At 40.3% G+C, this 22,054-nt stretch overlaps 1 protein-coding gene across 1 annotated transcript in view; it reads right to left on the bottom strand.

The window, feature by feature from the left end:
* Positions 1 to 22,054, bottom strand: part of LOC134868515 (astrotactin-2-like) — a 233,974-nt gene that overhangs the window by 71,914 nt on the left and 140,006 nt on the right. Inside the window, exons 12-13 of the mRNA XM_063889717.1 lie at positions 14,499 to 14,665; positions 11,888 to 12,076 (exon numbers count right to left, since the gene is read on the bottom strand). Of these exons, the coding sequence (XP_063745787.1) occupies positions 11,888 to 12,076; positions 14,499 to 14,665 (356 nt within the window). The remainder of the gene's footprint in view (positions 1 to 11,887; positions 12,077 to 14,498; positions 14,666 to 22,054) is intronic.

Below are 22,054 nucleotides of genomic sequence, written 5' to 3'. Positions count from 1 at the left end.
AAAGATTTGGCGATGTGGCACAGCCTGGCAATGGTCTTTAACAGACGGGTCCAACTGGAGAATCTTTCAAACCTTGCAGCTCCGAGCGTGCCTTTTGACAGGTTAAATGTGTGGGCACATAATGCCATTGGTGTGGCTGAGTGGAGCGCCTGATGCGTTCCACACGGTTATGTACATACACATAAAAGCATCTCTTTTCATTGGAAATGTAGCCGAGCACTACTTTAGAGTCGGTGTAGAAGTTTACCTCATCAAATGTAGAGTCAAGCTCTTCTTGGACCATGTCTGCCACTTCTACAGCCAGCACAGCGGCACAGAGCTCCAACCTGGGAATGTTAATGTCTGGTTTTGGAGCCAGCCTGGCCTTGCCGAGGAGAAAGCCCCCATCACTGTGTCCATCAGCAGCTGTGAGTTTCAGGTAGGCGACGGCCCCGACTGCTTTTGTGGATGCATCAAAGAAAACATGCATTTCCTTTCTCTGTGCTTTGGACAGTGAGATGTCTGTATACATACGGGAGATCTTGAGCTGTTCTAGGTGCTTTAGAGAGTCTTTCCATTGTTGCCACTTGTCCTGTTTCTCCTTTAGTAGTAGAGTATCCCATTCAGCGATGTCCTCGGAGATCTCTCTCAAAATGGAGTGTCCTTCAATGCTGACCGGCACAGCGAACCCAAGTGGGTCATACAAACTGTTGATGACCGATATTACGCCGCGTTTAGTGAAGGGCTTGTCACTGATTTCCACTCGAAATGAGAACTGGGCAGTTTCCAAACACATGAACTGTCATTCGAAACTCGTCCACTTCTCCATCCAGGTCGTGCTCACGGAACCATAGAAAGCGCAGATAATCGCGATGGTCCTCCCTGACCATAAAGTTGTGAAACATCTGCTCCCCGTCAGCCATCACAGCGAATGGCTCACCTCTGAAACGGAGAAGCACACCTACAAGACTGTTGTTAAGATCTGGGCCTTTAAGTAGCACTTGATTAAGAGACACATTTCCACACTGTACCAACATTCTTGGTGGGGTTTGAGAGGAGGAGCCCTTTCTGCATGTCCTTTGTTCAATATCTTTTTCATAAATTCCAAGTAATGCTCTTTCATCTCCGGCTTTCTCTTTAATGTTTTGCTTAGTGACATGAGGCAGGTGAGAGCCTGCTCTCTGTTGTTAGGCAAGCGGTGTCGTGGATGACGAAAAGGCAGGGGAGCCACCCAGTTATTTGCCTCATCTTTAGCAAACCCATCGTGCATAACATTCAGAAATGTCTCATCTTCTGCAGAGAGAGCCAGTTTGTCATCATCTGCCGTTTGTTTAAAGATGCGTTTGCTCAGCTCATCTTTGGGTTGCGTGCTCTCAAAAAGGGGATTGTCTTCTGTGAACTTTACCTTTGTGTAAATTCTGTTTTCACAGGGAGAGAGAAAACTGGGGCGGCCATTATCAAGTATGTTTGTCTTGTAGGAATTAACTATGGGTCTGTGGGCTCCTGAGAGGCAGACGTCTCCGATAATTACCCACCCGAGATCAAGCTGTTGGGCGTAAGGTGCTTCGTTTGGGCCGTTTACCTGGTAGCGAACCTTGTGGGCCTGAATCACATAACGGCCCAGCAGGAGAAGTATATCAGCTGATGGATCAAGTGGCGGTAGTTGTGTGGCTACATGAGATAGATGAGGATGCGCAGCTGCAGCTTCCGGGGTAGGTATCTCACGCCTGTTGTCTGGAATCTGGTTGCATTCAGTAAGTATTGGTAGTGACATGGATACTTTTCTATTTATGCCCTCAATGACAAAGCCATGAGCTCTGCGCCCAAGTCTGTTCACTGTGCCAGAGCATGTTTTCATTGTGTATGGGATTGCTTCACCATGTAGGTTGAATCAAAAAAGGGGGAACGGGCCAATGACACATTACTCTGATCATCGAACATTGCGTACATTTTTCTTTTCTCATGAGGGGCTGAGTTGGGGTACACATTTACCAGGCAAATTTTAGAACAAGACTTTCCCTGTAGTCCCTGTCCACATACCTCAGTGCAGCTGGATGTGGTCACTGTGGGGCTTGGGACATCTGGCTCCCCGCCATGCACCCCTGGTAGAGTATTAGGACCTGTATCTGCCCATGGGGGTGGCCCTGCATGCATGGCGGAAATGTGTGAATCACTGTTGCACTCTACACAGTGAATAACAGCTTTACAGTATCTGGCCCTGTGCTCTGTTGATGAGAGACACTTGTAGCAGATTGACAGCTCCTTGAGTAGGCCCTTCCTCTCATCCAGTGTCTTCATTCTAAACCCTCTACATTTGGCGAGTGAATGTGGCTTCTTGTGTATTGGACACTGTTTATTGGGGTTGAGAGAGGGAGCTGTTGGTTCGTCGTTAGTTGCACCGACCTGTGTTTTGTTTGCTGTAACGGGAACTTTGAACCGTGTTTGTCTCACTATTGGCCTTTCTGCTTTCAGGTGTGCGGCGCCGCAGTTTTGTAACATAAAGCTGGGGTCAGTTCTCATTTCAGCGTGGTTGTTCACAAACTGGACAAAGAAGGAGAAGGGCGGGTAGTGAGCTTTGTGGTCTTTCTTATATCTCGACCCTTCTCTGACCCACGACTCCTGCAGGCCACTTGGGAGCTTTTCCACAATTGGGTTTATTCCTCTTGAAGTGTCTAGGAAGCTGAGGCCTGGTAGATAGCCTTCGTGTTTTGCCGCTTCGAGCTCTAGGAGAAGGTCTGCAAGCTCCTGCAGGAGGTGACTGTCTTTCGGGCCAGCTTTGGGAAAGCTTTCGAGGCGTTTGAACAGAGAAGCTTCGATGGCTTTTGGTGAGCCATAATTTCTGTCCAGCCTTTGCCATAAACGTTGAAGACCTGCTTCCGGGTTGCTAACGTGAACAGCTCTGATTCTCAGGGCATGCTGGAGAGACTCACCGCTAAGCCATTTGGTAAGTAGATCGAGCTCTTCACAGCATTTCAAGTTCAAATCTCCAGTAGCGTTGCGAAACATAGATTTCCATGCTATGTAGGTTTCTGGCCTGTTATCAAACACTGAGTCCTGCTGTCAGGAGGTCACGACGTGAGAGGAGCACAGCGAGGTCTGATACATCAGCTTGTTGACGTGATGCTGGAGATGGGGTGTTGTCTGCCCCGATGTGGCTGAACGTATGGGATGGTGGACGTTTGGGGTGCCTGATAGGTGGAGAGCTGGGTAAGTACTCACGTGCATGTGTCATTGCTGTTGGCGTGCTTGGCCTGACGTTGTTGTTGTTCATGTCCCACTCTTGTTTTATATCAGGCTTTGTCTCGTCTTCCATATTAGCGTCATTATGAAAGTGGGTTTTTAACATATTCTTGAGTGAGGCTGGCATCCATGGCTATTGTAGCAGGAACGTCTGGCCGCTCCACGGACTCTGATTGGTCCACAAATGCAGCCTCCAGGACCCTTGCTGCTGCGAGCGCTGCTTCGGCCTCTCCCTCTTGCTTCAGGGCGTTCATCGTAGCCACCAATCGAGTCTTCTCCATCTCGATGCGTGCCTTTTCGACCTCCATGTCTATTTGGCGTTTGGCGTACTCTGCTCTGGTGCTGGCGGCTTCAGCGTTGGCTCGTGCTTTTGCTGCAGCTAGGCTAGCTGTTGAGTTACATGACTGGCGTGATAAAGCTGAGCTGCACTGTGATCTGACTTCCAGTTGGGAGAGCGAAGGAGTGTCTCCGTGGTTGGACATGTCTGCTTCAGGACCCCGACGCTGCACTCGATGTGTAGACAACCTTTTTACTCTTCTGCCCTCGGCTAAACTGAATGCTTTAGCTTATGCAGCGAGCTAAACATAAATGGCTTCAGTAATCACTCGTGGAATTCTTCTGAGCTTTACTGGCAAAACCATTTCTTAATTTGTAAAAACATTATGCCTTTCTTAAGTGCAACAGGTGAGGAAAACGGCCGACAACACAGGAACGACATGTGCGGAGAACTCGGCTGTACTCTAGCTTTCAATACAAACTCACTTCCTGCTCCCGCGATACGCCACTAGATGGCGGTAATTCTCGCAAATCAATAGACTTCTCTTAAAGGCACATTACAATAAACCTCACATGCGAAATATACAAACAAAACAAAACTGAGGGACAGAATAGGAAATATATCTATCATATTATAAGCAAAGATAATTACATTTTGTGTGAAGTCGTAATGGATGTTTGAACTTGGTTGAATGGTTACATAGTAGATATATAACATGTAATGGAAGTTCAAATGATCTTCTGAGGGAAATGCTAACAGTGAGCAGGTGATCAACATCAGGGAACTTACTATTTTCTCTCAATATTAATCTGTAAGGGTTGTAAAACAAATATGTGACATTAGTTCTGGCATGCAGGCTGTACTTTAACCTGTTGTCCTATTGTATGGTTTAACTATGTGCAATGTCTGACTACTGGCTTACAGTCCAGCATGCTTAAAAAGCCTCATTTGGTCCCCTACTCTTATCGTTTTTTTCCTCGTTTGCCTTTCTCTCACCGTTACTTTTTCCTAGTGTTTCACTCTCTAACTTTTGCTCAGCTTTGCTCTTTTGATTTAGCCTTTTCTTTTTCCATTTCTTTTCCTATGCGCTTTTCTTTCTCAACCCTTATCGCTGCCTCTACCAATCCACCTCTCTCGCTCGCTCTCTTCAGTCAAACAGCAGGTAGTCAGCTATAATCCTCTCTGACATTAGCTGATATTAGGTCCGGGTCTATTAGGTCCTGCCTTGCCATATGAGTTATTGAGCGGGGAGCTACTGCCTCAGGAATGATCACACTTGTGTATGCATGAACACTGATTTACACCAGCAAACACAACATACACACATAATCACAAACACAAAATAAAATCTGAGCGCACACATATACAAAGCCTCTGCAATCACCCAAACATGCTCACCTTATGTCTACTAAGTCACAAAGATGGAGGAATCACTAGAGGGTTTAAGAACCTCCTTGAACACATGCATCTTTTTTTGCAAAACTCCTTCTGCTAGACAGCTGCTGCAGTGTGCGAAGAAAATACCAGTTTTTTGTTTAAAAGTTTGTTGGTAAAATATCACCAACCTTTTAAATCAGACTAACTGGTGAAATATGAAAAATAGAAATGTACATGTATTCATTTTGCAGAAGCTTGGTCCAAAGTAACACACAATCCAAGCAAAACACAAGTGCATCAACACTCTATACAAGTGATTAAAATGCTTGCAAATGCATGAAGTAGCATACACATCTAGTGATAATTCTCATGAAAAGAATAAAGTTGGACAAAGACTCATCAAGTGAATACTGCTGCAGACCCCCCCCCCCCCCCCATAAACCTGGCATTGATGTACAATCTATATCTCGATATGCTACTATGGTTTCAAAATGACTTCTGAACATGGAGCGTTTATTTGTTATTCATAATACACTTGCTCGTGATCCAGCAGTGTACTTATTTTTACATAGACAGGGAAGGGGTTGTCGGAAGCTTTTTCCAAGACTGCCTTGAAGATAATGGGGTCACCAAGTATGAGTCTAGACCTATGGTCCAGACTATATGGGCTGCATTAACTCCTGGCTGAGATCCAACCACTTCCACATCGGGTCTGCTCCGTCCATTACTATCGCAGTACATACTCTACATTTACAGTACAGCTGGAATAACACGCTTTTCTCCTTCCAGATGCTATCCAGATACAGGGTATAATACGTGTAGGTGTAAAAGGGGTCTCAGTCTCAGTATAGGTCAACGTAAGGTCGTAAACTTCCTACAATCTCACTCAATAGTATCTTTTCAAAAGACCCGTCCAATCTGGTAAACACCCACATATTATAAATGCCATAACCCCAGTTTGTAATGCAGGCTGTCTAAATAATATATACACTCAAGGCATATTTAACACTTATGAAATCATTATGGTAATCTTAGCTTCAGAAAACTTCCTCCAAAGTAGCTTCAACTGTTTTTGCAGGTTAAGGAAACTGCAATGCATGCATACACATCTTGGATCTCGTGGATGTTTAAACTCTGCCCAGTTTTCAACATTCAGGCTCGGGTGGTTGGCAGATTTAATTTAGCATATTTAAAAAGAAATGCAAGATAATTATCTGAGTATCTGAATATGCTTTAATGACTACATGTCTTTGAAAAGTTTGTATTTGAACCAAGAAACAAACATTTGTTTGGCCACAGATCTTCACAACACACAAACATATGCACAGGAAAGAATGAAAGGGTAAACACAAAACTTGATGTTCTGTTTTAGGCACAGTATTAAGAACCTTCTCATCAACCTTGAGTTGCTTAACCCTCCACCTCAACAGTCTGGCTCATTGTCTAGTGGATACACAGTGTGTGGAAACAAAACTGCCTTAATATGTTTGTTGACTCAACTACCCATAAGAAGCTACAGCATGCGTACCAAAGAGATAATTACCTAAAATGACCACGGAACACAGAGATGTGGTTGCGTTTATGCCTGTGAGCCTTGTGGGCTGCCAGTTACACAAATTATTCATGTTGTGGTGTCGTCTTAGTTTGAGAGGTGAGCGGTGATGAGGAGTTAGCACAGAGCGCCTATCAGAAGCAGTTTTGTCTCTTTTCTTTATTACCGAAGCTTTTTCCTTTTCGTGAAAAGCTGCTTTGGCATCAGATTGACAACGTTGGCACTTCAGACAGTCATTCACTACGCTGCACTCCTACCATATCACTGTTTGGACAGGATTGATTCCTCAGGGCTCTGTGTTCGATTACATATTAGTCCTAAGCAACTTCACTGAAATGTAGAACTTAATTTTACATATTTTTACAGTTATTGTATCTCGTATTTACATATAACAAGGTTTTTTTCTCATTCTGGGATAATGGCATATCGGCATATTGGCAGTTGTATGTTAGAGGAATATAATTATCATTATTCTAAATGCACAAGCTGGGGTTTCACTCCTTTTGAAGCCTGCCTCATGTCCCTTTGCCAAGTTGTTTGATATGCAAAAGGATTCAAGCAGACTTGCTCTTATCTCCAATCATGTGACGATAGTAGGAAAATAATGTGTTTTCTGAGGTGAGACAGAGTGTGAGCAGTGATGCACAGTAGGGATGATATGTATTATTACTCTTTCTACTTCTGCTGCTTATTAGATGCTGCATCATGCTGCTGTCAGGGTATGTTTACTCTCTCTGTTAGGGTCAGGTCGGGATTCATTATTGTTTGGTCTTTTTGAATCAGGTCACCCTTACTTTGTTGAATTCTTTTTTTTTTTGCCATTTTTGCATTTATTTGAAAGAAGACAGAGTTGAAATGGTTGAGCAAGAAAGGTATGACAGCAGAGGTCCCAAGGCTTGATTTTAACCAGTTTTTTTATTCATTGTGGTTATATAGCGTAAACTGTATTTTCTCAAATATCAAGGCGCTCCAGGTCTCCCTTTGAAATTAAAGTACTAATTAATGTTGAAATTATGTGGGTCTCCAAAGAACCTTTACTTTGGGTACTTTAAAAGGTCAAATTTGCCTGTCCAAGAAGGAATCAGCCTGTTGTATTTGTTCTTCCACTCAATTATTTAAATTGCTATGTACTATTCAGTATATTAGTGTATCAGTGTACTGTTTTTGTCTGGTTGTTTGTCCCTCTCCAGTGAATTATACCATTACTGCTGCCTATGTGCTATTTTCTCTAGTCTCAGTTTACATCTCTTTTCATTTGCATGCTAATTCATTTGAGATTGTTAAAACCTACTGTTCAGGCCATTATCAACAGACCTCCTTCCAGAGCACAAAGGGCTACATTGAACAACGACTATACATACGAAGAATGGTCCTAGAGGAACATATTTTTTCAGCAAACTGATTTGATAAGTGGAGGGAGAGGCTGGTATACTTTAAAATATCTGAACGATATAAAATGCTGTCAAAAAGAGGGTAAACGTGCAATTAGGCTGCAACTGCCTTTACACACTAACATTTTAAAATGAAAATACTATAGATAAATTCTGTGTTGGGTGAACTTCATATCTTCATATAAGGACGTTGTGATCTAATGGAATTGTTGTGAGTCATAACGTTCACATTAATACAATAACTTTATCAGACAAACGCATGCTTGCATAACATTGTAATTTCATAACAGCAATTTGCAGAATTCATTCCCCTGATCTGCTTCAGGAGGCAAAGTGAGATTGATTTACAACTTAATGTATGCAATACAGTCATACATCACAGGTAATGTTTCATATTAGGACAAAAAACTGTGATGCTGTGACTCAAACCATTCAATTCATCTTAATCATCTACTTTTTCACTTCTAACTGCTGATGCAAGGCAATGGGATGTGTGTGAGGAAGAAACAGAGAGGGAGAAAAAAAAGAGGGATTGATAGAGAGCAAGATAATTGGTAGACCATGGAGGTGAGAGACTGAAGGGGGGCAGGGGTGCAGGATAAGGTTTGCATCTGCATATCAAAGACTTCATGCCGGCACTTGAAGGGAAATGATGAGAGTAAAAACCGTAATATTGCTATAAATATATAGTGTATGTACCTACTGAGTGTGATGTAGAACCATATGGGAGAATGTCATTTAGAGGACAAAGGTATCATTCTTTCGACTGAACACAGTGGATTTCATAAGCAGAGTGAGTCCTTTGGAGAGATGACATGCAGTAATACACATGTTTAATTAGAGGCACGGGGAGTCAAGTATAATACTCCTGTGTGCTTAGCTTGTCTGGTTAGACTTAGAGTGATGAATGGCTCGAGAAAAGTGTCACTTTCAAAATGTTAAGTGAAATACATTTAATCAAGCCCTTAATCCAAAGATGGGAACACACGGGCGATGCATACAAAATACATCTTGTTCTTTTTTTTGGGGTATTAAGTTCAAGAATGGATTCAGAAAGTCACTTTTCTTACTTCCCCATTTCCTTTCTTTCACCTTCCATAACTGCAAAATAGTAGGTCTGTTTGCAGAAATGCTTTCTGTATTTCATTTCAGATGTACTCTGCACCCTTCAGACACATGTGTTATTTATCCAAACAGGCACATCATCCGGGAAGTGCACTTCGCCTGTCGTCGGCATGTAATCAGCGGAGTATACCTCTAACTGCAGGGAACAGGATAAGTGCGACAAAGTATCCATCTCGCAATTAGTATGGAAATGTATCTAGCTCCAAGGAACAGGTGCAAATTGCCCAGATGTAAAAAAAAAGGGGAAGTGAACATTTTGTTTGTCATCTGTATTTCACAGAAATCAGACAGTGTAAGTGCATCACACAAAATAATGCAAGGTACTAGCACCAATTTACATTCTTAGGAAGATAAATAGACACATTACCTGACCAATTTATCAAACCAGACAAAGGGTGGGAGTACAGCCGTAACAGAGCACTCAAATTCAACATGGTGTTCAGAGGGTGGAAGTAGTGCATTTTTAATAAGATATTTATTGAGTGCCTTTGACTGCAGTTACATTGAGACAGTAGAGGGGCAAACATTTAAATACATATTTATAAGCCCCATTTTATTAGAGTCTAACAAATGAAAAACCCAATTTATCAAATAGGGCAACATTTTGGCCACAGTTAAGGTATTATTAAAGACAATTTGTTTTGCATTTAGATTATTGGTGATGTACAGAGGCCTCGCCAAACAGACTGGAGCAAAGGGACAGTCCCTAAAGAAGTTATACAACTGAGCTCACATACTGTAGTACCCTCTGTTTTACTGGCTGATTTATTATTAAAAACAATTCTTTAACAGTAACATTTTAGGCAAGACGTCTTGAAAACCGAAAGAGTCCAAATGTGTTTGTTAATAAACAGTGAAATTAACATGCAGTCTGTGGACTTTTCAACCGCTATAAAGATGCTGTGATCATCGCTTTGATCACTGCTTGTCTTGTGAGTCTCAGGGCTGCCAAGATGTTTGACTAAGTTCAAACCTGTCGTGTGTGTATATAACCCTCCTGGAGCCCCTGGCTTGAGTGCAAATCCCTTTACTGGCCGTAGTTTGATGTAACCCAGTGTGCAGAGCTGGAGTCTTGGGGCAGAAGACCCTGCGGGCTCTCTTTTGCTTCAGGGCTAATGAATCAAGACAGTCAGGTTCCCCTGGTTTCAAATACTCACATTGTGCCTTTGTTTTATTTTTTTTCAAACTGTTCCCTGTTTGTTGTATAAAAAGAAAGTCCCCAACTGGCTGAGCCTCTTGAACCTTTGGGAAATAAGAGGCTCTTACTCCTTTTTGCTTATTAGGCTGTAGAAGTGCCAGTCACTTGTACAAATTCTCTTAAGATGGATTTTAAGCCCCTTTTAGCTACCAGCTTTTTGGTGGTCAAAGCAAATAATCCCCCCTTAAGTGCTCAGCTCTTTATGGCAGTGCTAGCTACAGAGTGTCCCACCTTACTGTGTGCAGTTCTTTATTACACACACTCTATGCTCAGCTAAATGGTTGCAGTCTCTTGAATGTACAAAAACATGTCTATGTATCTCATGCAGATACTATTTTATCCTCTGTGCAAGATCAGTGTTTATAAGCCATCTTTAAAAAAAAAAAAAGAATACATCAAAAGGGCGTCTCAAATGTATCTTCAAAGAATAATGCAGACATAATTGTAGAGGCATTTTTATGCACTTTTCTGCAAATGGCACAGTAAATGGAATTATGTGAAACTACTGTTACCACATTTTAGTACATTTCTAAAACACATCTGGATCTCAAAAGGTTTTCTCATCAGTAACACACATTTCTAAAAAGGAAAAACTAAAACTTGGGTAGATAACATTGGAACATACAACAAGAAAGGGGCTAAAGCATAGGATCTCTACCTCTCCTCTTGGCAGGCTCCCTTTCCCTACAACCAGCCACCAAGCCTCATTACTGTATATCTACTACTTTGTGCACTCAACATTTACTAATGATAAGTTAACGCAATACATTTTTCCTCTTGTCTCTTTAACTTGTTCTCTCTTTCAATGCAAGTGGTTTCCAGTTAGCCACTTTTGCTTCAAAAATCCTGGATCAAAACAATAACACTACAGAGGACCTTGAAGACCTACAGCAGACGCACAAACAGGCAGTGTTTAGCCAAGCAGAGCTATCGTGACCCATAGGGCAGAACTGATGAAAGGCATTTCATGGCTTCTTGAAAAACTGTGCAGAGATAAAGTGTGTGTATGTGTATGTGTGTGTGTGTGTGTGTGTGTGTGTGTGTGTGTGTGTGTGTGTGTGTGTGTGTGTGTTTGTGTGAAAATAAAATACACAGAAAGCTAGATATTGTCCGTGCATGTTTTCCTGTATTTGTGCATAGATAGACCCTCATCATCCCTCTGTGATTACAGGAGCATTTCACCACAAACGGCATACGACTTATCAGAGTCAGCCAGGTTTTCAGAGCGCTGACAGTTTGGGGAGAGCTGCAATGGGATAAGTCTCAATCCTCTCTCTGTCATCCCCTTTTCACTCCCTCTCTCTCTCTCTTACACACATGCAGTATGTACACACATCTGTGCAAACACCGATGCGGCACCCCAACGGCAAACCCTGACTACGGATTCTAAGAGCGGCTCCACTGAGCCCTCAATCCTTTCTATCTCTCCTGAAACGCAAAACTGATAAAAGACGACCATTACTCCTCATGTCTTCGGAGATATAGAAAGATGTTAACAGTGACAATGTGAAACAACAAGTCTCAGTGGGGGATTGTCAGTGTAATCTACACTACTAGAAATAAAAAAATATGGGACAAAAAGCAAAAGAAGAGAAAGCCAATAAAAAACGATTTATAAGATCAGACAGGAGTCTAAATCAGATTCATGTAAAGCTAATAACAATATACACTTCATCAACTACAACAGACACATTTATTACTTAATTCTGAACATGGGGATGCATCAGTGTGTACTGTATAGTAGTTACCTGAAGGTCATTTGGAATATCTGTCCCAAGTTGACTTGCTGGGTTTTGTTGTTGTATCCATGCAGCATCTCTCCAAACAGGGTGTCATTGAAGTGGACATCCTGCCTTGGGCACTTTGGTCCCTCACAGTTGTCAGACAGCAGGAGGCAGGAGCGCCCCTCCCCCGAGAGTTTGTACTCCTGAACACACCTGAGGAGGAGGGAAAAGCTGTCTATATCTTGTACAACATGGGATGAATGTGAACATATCGGTCATATGTTGTGGTCTTGTTCAAAGCTTGCTGAGTTCTGGAACTCTTATTTTGATACAATTTCCCAGACGTATAATTACAATATCCAGCCTTGCCCTTTAACGGCCATCTTTGGTATTACACCTTGCCTAGATGACTCAGATCCACCAGCATACCTGCAACGGGTCATTACTTTCTCCTCTTTGTTGGCTAGGCATGCCATTCTTTTTAAATGGAAGGATTCAACGCCTCCAACATACAGTCAATGGATCAGAGATATGATGCAAAACATAAAACTGGAGAAGATTAGATGTACCCTGAATGGCTCTATCAATACATTTCATAAAACATGGGATCAATTTACTCAATATGTGAGTATGTTGCCTGGCCTGGAACTGTAGTTATATACTGTCATTGTCCATGTGCTGTTGATCTGTCCTATTCATGTTGGAATATGAGATGCCCTTTTATTTTTATTTTTTGTTTTGTTTGGTTTTGTCTTGTGTTTTTATTTTTTTATCAGTGTTTATTTATTTATTTGATTATTGTTTCCCTGATGTCTGTCTAGTAGCGTGTCGTGAGAGATGTCTGTTTTTAGTGTTATACATAACTATACGTTATACAACTGTGAAAATGTAATCTGATATCTGTTTAAAATCACCATAAATAAAGTGGGGGAAAAAATATATACATATTCAAGATAGCACAAAAATAAATAAATCCTTGTCCAAACGGTCCCTCACTAAAAATGTGAGTGCAAATCAATTGTGCTGATGGCGTTAAGGAACATGTAAAAAATGTATTTGTTGGTGGCCTGTTCAACCTTTGTGTAACTTAGTCTAAAGTTATAGAAACAATATAAATGCCATCTCACATTGTGGAGTGAGTAAAACATATACTCTACATATTTAATATTCATAGTGCCATCATTGCTGTACTGGGCCCATAATGGTGTACGAGTGAGCTGTGACTTGGTATTATCAATATTATTAGATCTGCATGGTTATCAGTATCTCAACACTACTCTTGGATTTTTCTACACTACAGTTTTAGTATTAGAAGTATAAATACCCTAAAAAATTACGGATTTAATGAGAGAGAACATTTTTAAAAAGTGCTGCAGTCGTGCTAACAACATTTCTGCCGTGAAATTCCACTGACAAGCATGGCACAAGCAGCTTGATCAATCCTTCTTGGCGTATAACTGGTAACAGGTAGTGTTGGAATAATGGTGTGAGACATGATTTCTTGCCACATGATAGAAAAAAAAAACCAGTTAGAATGCCACAGTGTGACACCGCTGTTGATCAGCTTCCTGGGCCATCATGGCCACGGTATAACCTTTTTCAAATTGCAGCTCCCTAGTGATTACTATGCCATGTAAACCAATTTAGTTCTAGGGAAGTGGCACAAAAGAGCTTTTCCTAGTCCACATACAGTGTACCATCACGGTGGAACATGTGTGGGGTGAGGGAGAGGGCGTTCAAACAGTGACCGTTAGGCTGAATAATGTGCAAAAGATAAGAAGGTTGAGCACTCATTTTTCATCTTTCAGATATATTTTAACTTTTTATCTGCATTTAATAAAATCCAAACTTCTCAATTGTAGATTCTACTTGTATTGGCATTTTAACTATGTGTATTTATGGAAGTATTTGTAAAAGAATGCCATCAGAGTAAACCAGGTAATACTAAAGCCGGGGTTTGGCTAAACCGGGTAACAGGGGCGCTGTGCCCTCCTGCTTTCCGTAAAATGTTAAAGTGATGCCAGAAAGTTTGTCAAAAACTGTACAATTACTCCAAAAACACTAAAATCGTGTCGAATACACAGTTTTTTTACGAAGCTCTGAATACATAATAATACATAGAGGAACGATATCCGGTTGGACGTGTGGCAGGCAGCAGGCTTACACTGAAACTGTGATTTCTGAACTAGGACTTTTCTTTAACTGTCCTTTTTTCTGTAGAGGAAATAAAGTAACCGTAACACCGTAAATCATCAGCTCCAAGACATGAAGAAATATTATTTTCTGCTTCACTCTAATGCATTATTTTCTCCGGAAAGTGGGCAGGGTGTGGAGGTAACGTTAGCCCCCTCATACTTTATTTTTCTAGAAAAAACCCTGTACATTATTGTGAGTCTTGACTAATTGACATTGTGAAATATTAATAGGATAAGTTATTACATCAACAAATTATATAGCATCTTGGCACATGTCTTTCATCAGATATGGATGGTATTTGCTGATTACACAATACCATTTGCATATCTCATTTCCTTTATGTGGGTATTTGCCTGAGGAAGAGTCTCCTGATTGAAATATCACTCACAAAGCCAATTCCATGAGCCGGCAGAAACCTTTCACTGTTAGTTATTCTCACCCGCAAAACATGAGCACGTTGCTGGAGCTGGGGTCATCTTCAAGGGGCACGAGCTGCTGGAGACACAGCTGTTCACAGCCTCCGTTGAAGCCATCCGTGCAGTCAATGCCCCTAGAGTAGTCATAGCAACCTGAGCCATCCTTCATTGGCCTCAGCCCCTCAGGACACTGCAGGAAAAGAGAGACAGAGAAAGAAGGAGAGGTGGTGGGAGGGAGATGTGGCGAGAGGGTGAGAAGGAAGGCATAAATTAGGGAGAGAGAAGAAGAGAGTAAGGCGCAGAGGTCAGCATGTGCATTTTAATCAGGATGAGGCGGCACCAAGGGTGAAAAGATGGGAAAAATGAGAGAGGAGAACGGGAGAGAAAATTATTGAGAAATTCATAGAAACATTTATGAAAGAGGGAATTATCTTATTTAATGAAACAGAAAAGCGTTGAGGTCTTCATGTGATTAAAGATAATAATGCTGCAATCTGGCAGTTTGGAATCGTCCTTACAGCTTGTCTCACTATTTAGCTCTTTGTTTGCTTATTTCATTTCAGACACAAACTCCACATGTGTTTGTCTGTCCTGGTGAGACTCCACACTGACAGGTGGAAAAGAGTGGCAGGGGACTCAATGTTTATCAGAGGAGACATCAGTTGTCTACACCTTCTCCAAGCCAACATGGTGAGCAAGCAATGAAAAGAAATCAGCGTGTAGGGATTTGTCTCTTTTACATTGGAGAGAAGAATGGTAACAATTCACTTGAAATGTGTTTTATTTAGAAGAGTTATACATTACAAACATGTGCTAGGAGGAACAGAAGTAGATACATTTCAAACAGAGAACCTTAAAATGAGAGTTTGTGTGTCAGTGAAGATCAGGCAGATAAGAAATATTTACTGATCTCACATTTAATTACTCAGTTATAATTAGATTTTCAGAAGCAACACATCGCATTCACCTGAGCATACAAATTCTGGAGAGAAATCTGAAGGGAAACGTTGGGTCCAAAGTTGATAAATCCAGAGTTATCATACAGCACTACTTCTGAATAGGTTTTTTCTTTTGAATTATACTTAAACCGGCATAATACATTCTAATTGAGCATTAATGCAACAACAGCAGAAGCATTCTATAAACCTGAACTCTATTAAAATTGTATTTTTGATTAGCATTAATAACTTGTAGACTTAATAGCGTACTGTTCAGGATTATCCATCTCGGATGTAAAACAAAAAAAACGATTGTTGAAAAGAGGTCATGCTTGACAAACTTTCCTGCTGGCTCAGCTTTTGTTATACATGCATGCAGTATGCTGTTATGGTACTATTTATTTAACACCCTCATTTTGAATCGGCCCTCAGCAAAGTATACTGGAAAATGGCCCACACATGAATGGTGCTTGTCTTGTCTTGTATTGTATTTATTTTATAAATATGTAAACACATATTACAGTATTCATGTGTTAATAAGCCCAATGTCAAATCAATTCCATCATTTAAAGTTGAAAACATTTTCTAACACATCTTAGTTATGAAAAAAGCCTGAACAAGCTTGAACTATACCCTTCACATGTCCCTTTACTAGCAATCTGAGGCTTCTCTTTTAAGGAATGAGCTGCCAACAAAATAAATGAAACCCTATGTAAAGCTGTGGTGTAGGGTGTTTTATTCTTAAAGCATATTCAAGTATCAATCATAATTGACCTACATTTGATTGATTTTGCTAACTTATAACTTAGCAATTTAGGTCACTTCTAGTGAGTGGCCCAGCCCTTCTTATGTTTTTCTGGATGTGGCTCCCAGTGAAACAAGTTTGGACACCCCTGTCATAAAGGGCTAGCATATGATTGAGTGTCTTACAGAATTAAACATTAACCGTTTGTGGTAGGGACGGGAGACTCAATCCGTGCAGATATGATCAATGATCTTAATTGATATTGAAAAGAGTAACGTGTTTCGCTCAATGCTTCACCAGACTCTTTAAATGATTTCATGGTATTTTCGTGACAGTGTCATGCTTTTTAAGTACTACTGTCAAAGGATCTCTAAATGAACGGAATGTTCTGTTAGCTCTTAAATCTCTGAATGCACTAGACATCCACAGTCTGTTAGCAAAAATATTCACAACAAAGCTTCATCAGAATTCCCACTCACAGAACAGCGGTCGTTCACATTAATGCACTGATGAGATATTCTGTTTCATTGCATCTCAAAACATTGCTCTGCTGTGTAAGTTCTGATTTCGCCAGGTCATCACACTAAAGGCTTGAATGTGAAACAATTATGTCTGGAAGACGTGTTGATGGTGTATTACTGTCTTAAAAGAAAAAGGGTTCAGAAAAGCAATATTCCTTATCCAGGCGTTTTTGAAGTACATTCCTCCTCTTGGAAGAGCGTCTGGACTCACAGCTTGTTAACGTGTTAAAACTGTGCCTGTCATGTTTTATATTGTATCCTAATGAGAGACACATTAGATGCCAGAAAATGCATCTTCTTTGAGAGCGATTGAAGCACAGTAATTTAAGCTATTAACAGTTCATTGTCATTTTTGAAAAATTGCTCCTATTTGAATATTGGATGGGGTTTCTGGGGCTGGAATCAGCAATAAATTTACACCTTCAGACAGCCATATGCTGAACATGTGTAGTTTTTTAATAACCAACACATCACTTTTGTCAGAGCGGCACCTGCTGCTATAATTTCTGTTTTGGATGTGTTTATGTGATGGTTTTCTGGGTTTAAAATGTAGGAGACTCTTAAATTATATGGCAGTTTGCAGAGCAGTGTTCACCACTTTCACTGCCGGCTACTCTGACTCATCTGAGATTTCGTGTTTTATGTGTTTTCTGTGTGGGATTGATTGTGGGTGTGTGAGGCATGATGACACAAAAATGATAGGTGTTATTGCATTTCAGCTAGTTTGCAAAAAAAATTGGCCTACGATTATCCAAGGTTAACAAGTATGCTGCATTTGAAATATTCTGAGGACTTCTGCTATTCTGCGAGCACAAATATCAATCAGGAAACACACAAAGAGTTTTTGAGAATAAACCTGACTGACTGACACGCTGTAAAGAGAGTCTCATAGTGGACATCTCACTTTTATCAACCACAGTGGAATATATTTAAAGTGTACACAAACCCTAAATAAGTCTTTTCATCTGCTGTAGGGTTCACATTTACAGATTGGTAATATCTGCAGTATATGTCACCATAGCCCCAAGCATTTATGATGTAACTTAAGGTCAGTGTTAACAGTTTAATCAGTTGTTGTCATAACACCACTGAATATAGTTGGACCTCCACTCACACTAATGTTAACCTGATTTTACCTTACTGTGCCAGAAAACTAGTTTTGTGTGTTCAAACTGGACAAGATTTAAATCATTTTCATACATTATAAACTACAGTAACTGATGGGTCTTCAATGTTCCTGGGACTAGCAATAAACAAGATTTCCCAGGTAATAAACCATGGGTCACAAAAGCATTTCAAGGCACATTTGGTGGGTTTTAATAACAGTTATGTAATGCAGGACAGGGAAATTAAGTCAGCAATTAGAGGAGGCAAATGAGATACAAAGGAGGATTGGGCAAGAGCTTACCAATGTGAAATATATTAGAAACACATGAATGTTATTACTGAGGCCAGGACAACAGAAATAGGGATGCCAGCCTGAATGTCAGTTCTAATAAACAGCTAGCTGTTTCACTTAAAACTGTTAAAGCTGCAGGAGTTAAGTGGGAAAAACTGTTTTTGAAGCGTTTTTAACACTGTGACAAAGCTTTTCTGCCTGATAGATTGTAGGAAGAGCTCTAGGCTTGATAACATCGGTTTCTGGGTGCTTGGAACTTGTAGAGAATGCTTTCCCATTGTTTTGATTGTAAAATCTCATGAGCAATAACATATCAGACTGGAAAGCCTAACATTGCTAAATGTGAAACCTCCAAAGTCTTGAATCATAAATGCCCTCAGAGCAGCAGCTGCTCTCCAGCTATCAAGGCCTTTACGAACAAATCTCAAGCATGCAGACAGGGAAGAAACTGGAGAGATAACAGGTGAGCTGAGGATTATGTGTTTTGACATTTGGAAGACCTTCACTTTTACTCATGTGAGGCTTGAATGTATAGGCTTATCTTTATTTCTTTATCCACCCATTTCCCCCCCTCTATTTTATAGACTGTAAATGACCAAAGCAGTTATGGTATAGATAGATCCTTATTCAGTTGTCTGCTTAATCAAACGAGGGGCGACAGGTCATTGGACTGGTTAATGTTATCAAATAGCTTTAGCCCAAAAGCTATTTGATGATCCATAGTGTGATATGCAATTCACCACCAGTAGTGACTAAAAGTAATTAAGTGGTTATTTTCCTTTAATTATGAGAATTATTTCCCTCAGAACTGCTACATTAAGCTATCATTTTCAGATCGCTATCTAATGAGATTGAATGAAGGCGGTTTTCACAGAAAGGCTAGAAATGAATCCTGAAACAACGTTGCTCAGCTCTTTCTAGGCATTTCAAACACTTAAAAACAACATATGTGCTATAACCGTTCTATTGTACATTGTTCACATGTGTGAAATGGATAAAGTCCCATGTGTTAAACATTTAATCGAAAAGCTCTCTAGTTTCAGATCCATTGATTGTATTTCATGAAAGTGATGCTAACTTCCTCACCAGAACGAAATTGGGGCCATTCATCACACTGAGCAGGGAGAAGTGGGAATAGCTGGCTGTAATTCAGAATTGTCATGCATCACTCTACGGTTGAATGAAAAGGACTTAAGGTTAGCCATTAGCGCTGGCCACTAGCTACTTGCTCTTTCTGCTCCGACCACTCTCCAGACACAAGGGCTGGGGCGTTGGAGTATTTGAATTTCAGATACATTCTTTCAGTCAGACCTTCGGTAAGGATGCTGATTCATAGGTTGAGAGATCATTTACACCCTTCTGGACAACACAGAAACAACTTTATTGAGTTATAAGTTGATACTACAATTATTTGAGAATACATTAAAACATCATTATATTCCTGCAGCAGAGTAATGAGTCTGGCCGTGTGTGTATTTGTGTATACGTATACAATATATTGAAGTATTAAATGAAATGTGATGGTTTAGATGTTTACATTTGATCTTTTCTCTCTCTTACACCTGTTTGTCTGCTTTACATATAACATTAAAGCTTGAATGTGTATCAATTCTCTGGAGGGCAAAATACAAATGAGAGTTTTATGACACCATTAAGTAGCAGAGCGGCGGTATTTAACTTCTGTATATGGGATTTAAATTATAAGGCATGTTTGAAGACGTTGTAGAAAAATTAAATAGAGTAAGTACGCCTGAAATATGACTGCAGATGCATCTTCTTGCACATTAAATACTGCATATAGATCACATAAATTAAAGTTCACACATTCTAAATGAATGCTATTAATTTTTTCTAATTACCATAACTACCATCAGCCTTAATCAGGAAATGAGCATAATCTATTGAGGACTCTGTCTCTTAATGATCTTGTCAACAGTAAGATGCCAGATGTTCATACTTAGTGGCCAGAACACATTTGAGGGAGAAAAGAGATATTGAGAGAGGTGACAGTCAGTCATCAAGGACATTTAAACTGTACAGCCTACTGCAGCCTTTTGGATACAACAGTACGTGGACAGTGACATGCTGTAAACCATAATGGAAAGGGAGGACAATATGGATAATAAGGAAAAAATATCAAATGTGTCCTAAATATTTTAGGAAACAATACACACACCACACACATCTAAACACGGAGCTCTAAATCACATTGACACATGTGGGGGAATATCAAATACTCTAAAAGCATATTTGACGGCATAATCTAGTTTAGAGGTGGCAGAGATGCATGCCCTGCAGCACTGCTGCTGAAATGGGTTAAATTAAGAACACCACTTTCATTGATGCAAGAGCAACACAACTTGCCAGGGTGCATTGCTGTCCCCCTGGTGAGAACAAGTCTCATCCCAGCTGTTTCAGACGTTATACTTAATCTTCAGTGAGGAAACACCCAGATATCTGTCAGCTTTTCGGAATGAAGGCAATAAATAGACTATGCTATTTTAAATAGATTTAGCTGGTCTTTTTAAGATTTGATCCGCTTATTTATTTGTGTGTGAATGGTTTACATTATGCAAACATACAGGCTGGATATACATACAAAACTTCTGACTCGTTCTTATTTTAGTCAGGTTTCACAGTCTAACAGGATGATTGCATCTTGAGTGCTGATATTCACACATCTGCACAGGGAAAATCAGGATTTTTGTGCTCAGATAATCAGGATAAGTCCATTCCTCACTATGGAGACTGACCATATTTAAAGGCCATGCTGTCTTTATTTCTCTTCCACCTCTCTTTAGTGGTGTAAACACAACAGATGACTATGAGAGAGAAGGATTGCTTTGTTGATACTCGATCAGATGCCACTGCACTCAGCTCAGTTTAATCGCCGAAGGCATTTAAGAGCTGCTGTTATTTGCTTTTCTTTGATGATGAAGACAACAGCAACATAGTCTGTTAATGATGGCTTATGTTTGTTTATTTCAGGAAAGCAAATACAGAGTACATCACCAGTAGTTTAAGTGTTGTCAAAGTCAAAATGTTAACCTATTGATTAAAAGAGGAGGCTTTTAATGAATCATTTAATTCACCAAATCTATAAATGTCGACATATAGATTTCATTAAATTAGCTTCTGAGGCAGAAGAGATCCAGAGATAAAGAGTAAGGGGGAGAAATACAAATGCACCACCTTGCAGTTTTCACTGAAGGTTATTACAACAATAGTAGCAATATGCAATAATTTACTGCAACAGGAGGGCAATAAGTATTTGCTGCTCCTCTTGATATTTCGGTTTTGCCACAAAGAAAAACAGATCTTATCTGTATTTAATGTCAAAAACTGGTCTGCAAACCCCTCCTGAATTATTAAAAGGGAGAGGAAATTGAAATACTAATCTTTCTCTGGGTATCTAACCTGTTAGCTGGGAATACAGCCTGTGTGATTTAATTCTCCTTCCTAAGCTTGGGTTTGATAAAGAAGTGCTAGGAGCATTAACCTGTGGGGGGGGGGGGGACTGGAGGGTTGCCGTTATGGTCACAAAAACAGCCTTGGTCAGGACGGCGATATCAGCTGTAAATGCCTGTTAAGCACAGTGAAGAGTGACGGCCATTAGCTGGCTACACACAGGACTCATATGCACAAAGGCTGGACTAGCTACGTATACTAAGCACGGAGAAAAGTGAATAACGACACACACAGAGGATACATGGCAACTTGTTTGTTCAGGTAGACATTACTCCCTTACACTGGTAACATAGCAAAGATCTGTTTCTGCTATATTAATGATCTTAATACCAAATTGAGAACCTTTAAACAAAAGCTTCGGTTGTTTGCTGATGTTGACCAATGCTGTATGTCTACATTAGCTTATATAATATTTATTTGCTGAACATTATGTGTTTTAATTTAACTATAATGCTGCAAATAATTGTTTATACGTCCCTCTTAAGGCCTCTTACTGAATTGTTTTCCA

This window comes from Eleginops maclovinus, chromosome 8 (genome assembly GCF_036324505.1).
Source record: "Eleginops maclovinus isolate JMC-PN-2008 ecotype Puerto Natales chromosome 8, JC_Emac_rtc_rv5, whole genome shotgun sequence".
NCBI lineage: Eukaryota > Metazoa > Chordata > Actinopteri > Perciformes > Eleginopidae > Eleginops > Eleginops maclovinus.
Note: the sequence above shows the minus strand (reverse complement) of the source record. Positions and strands in the feature narration are given on the sequence as shown.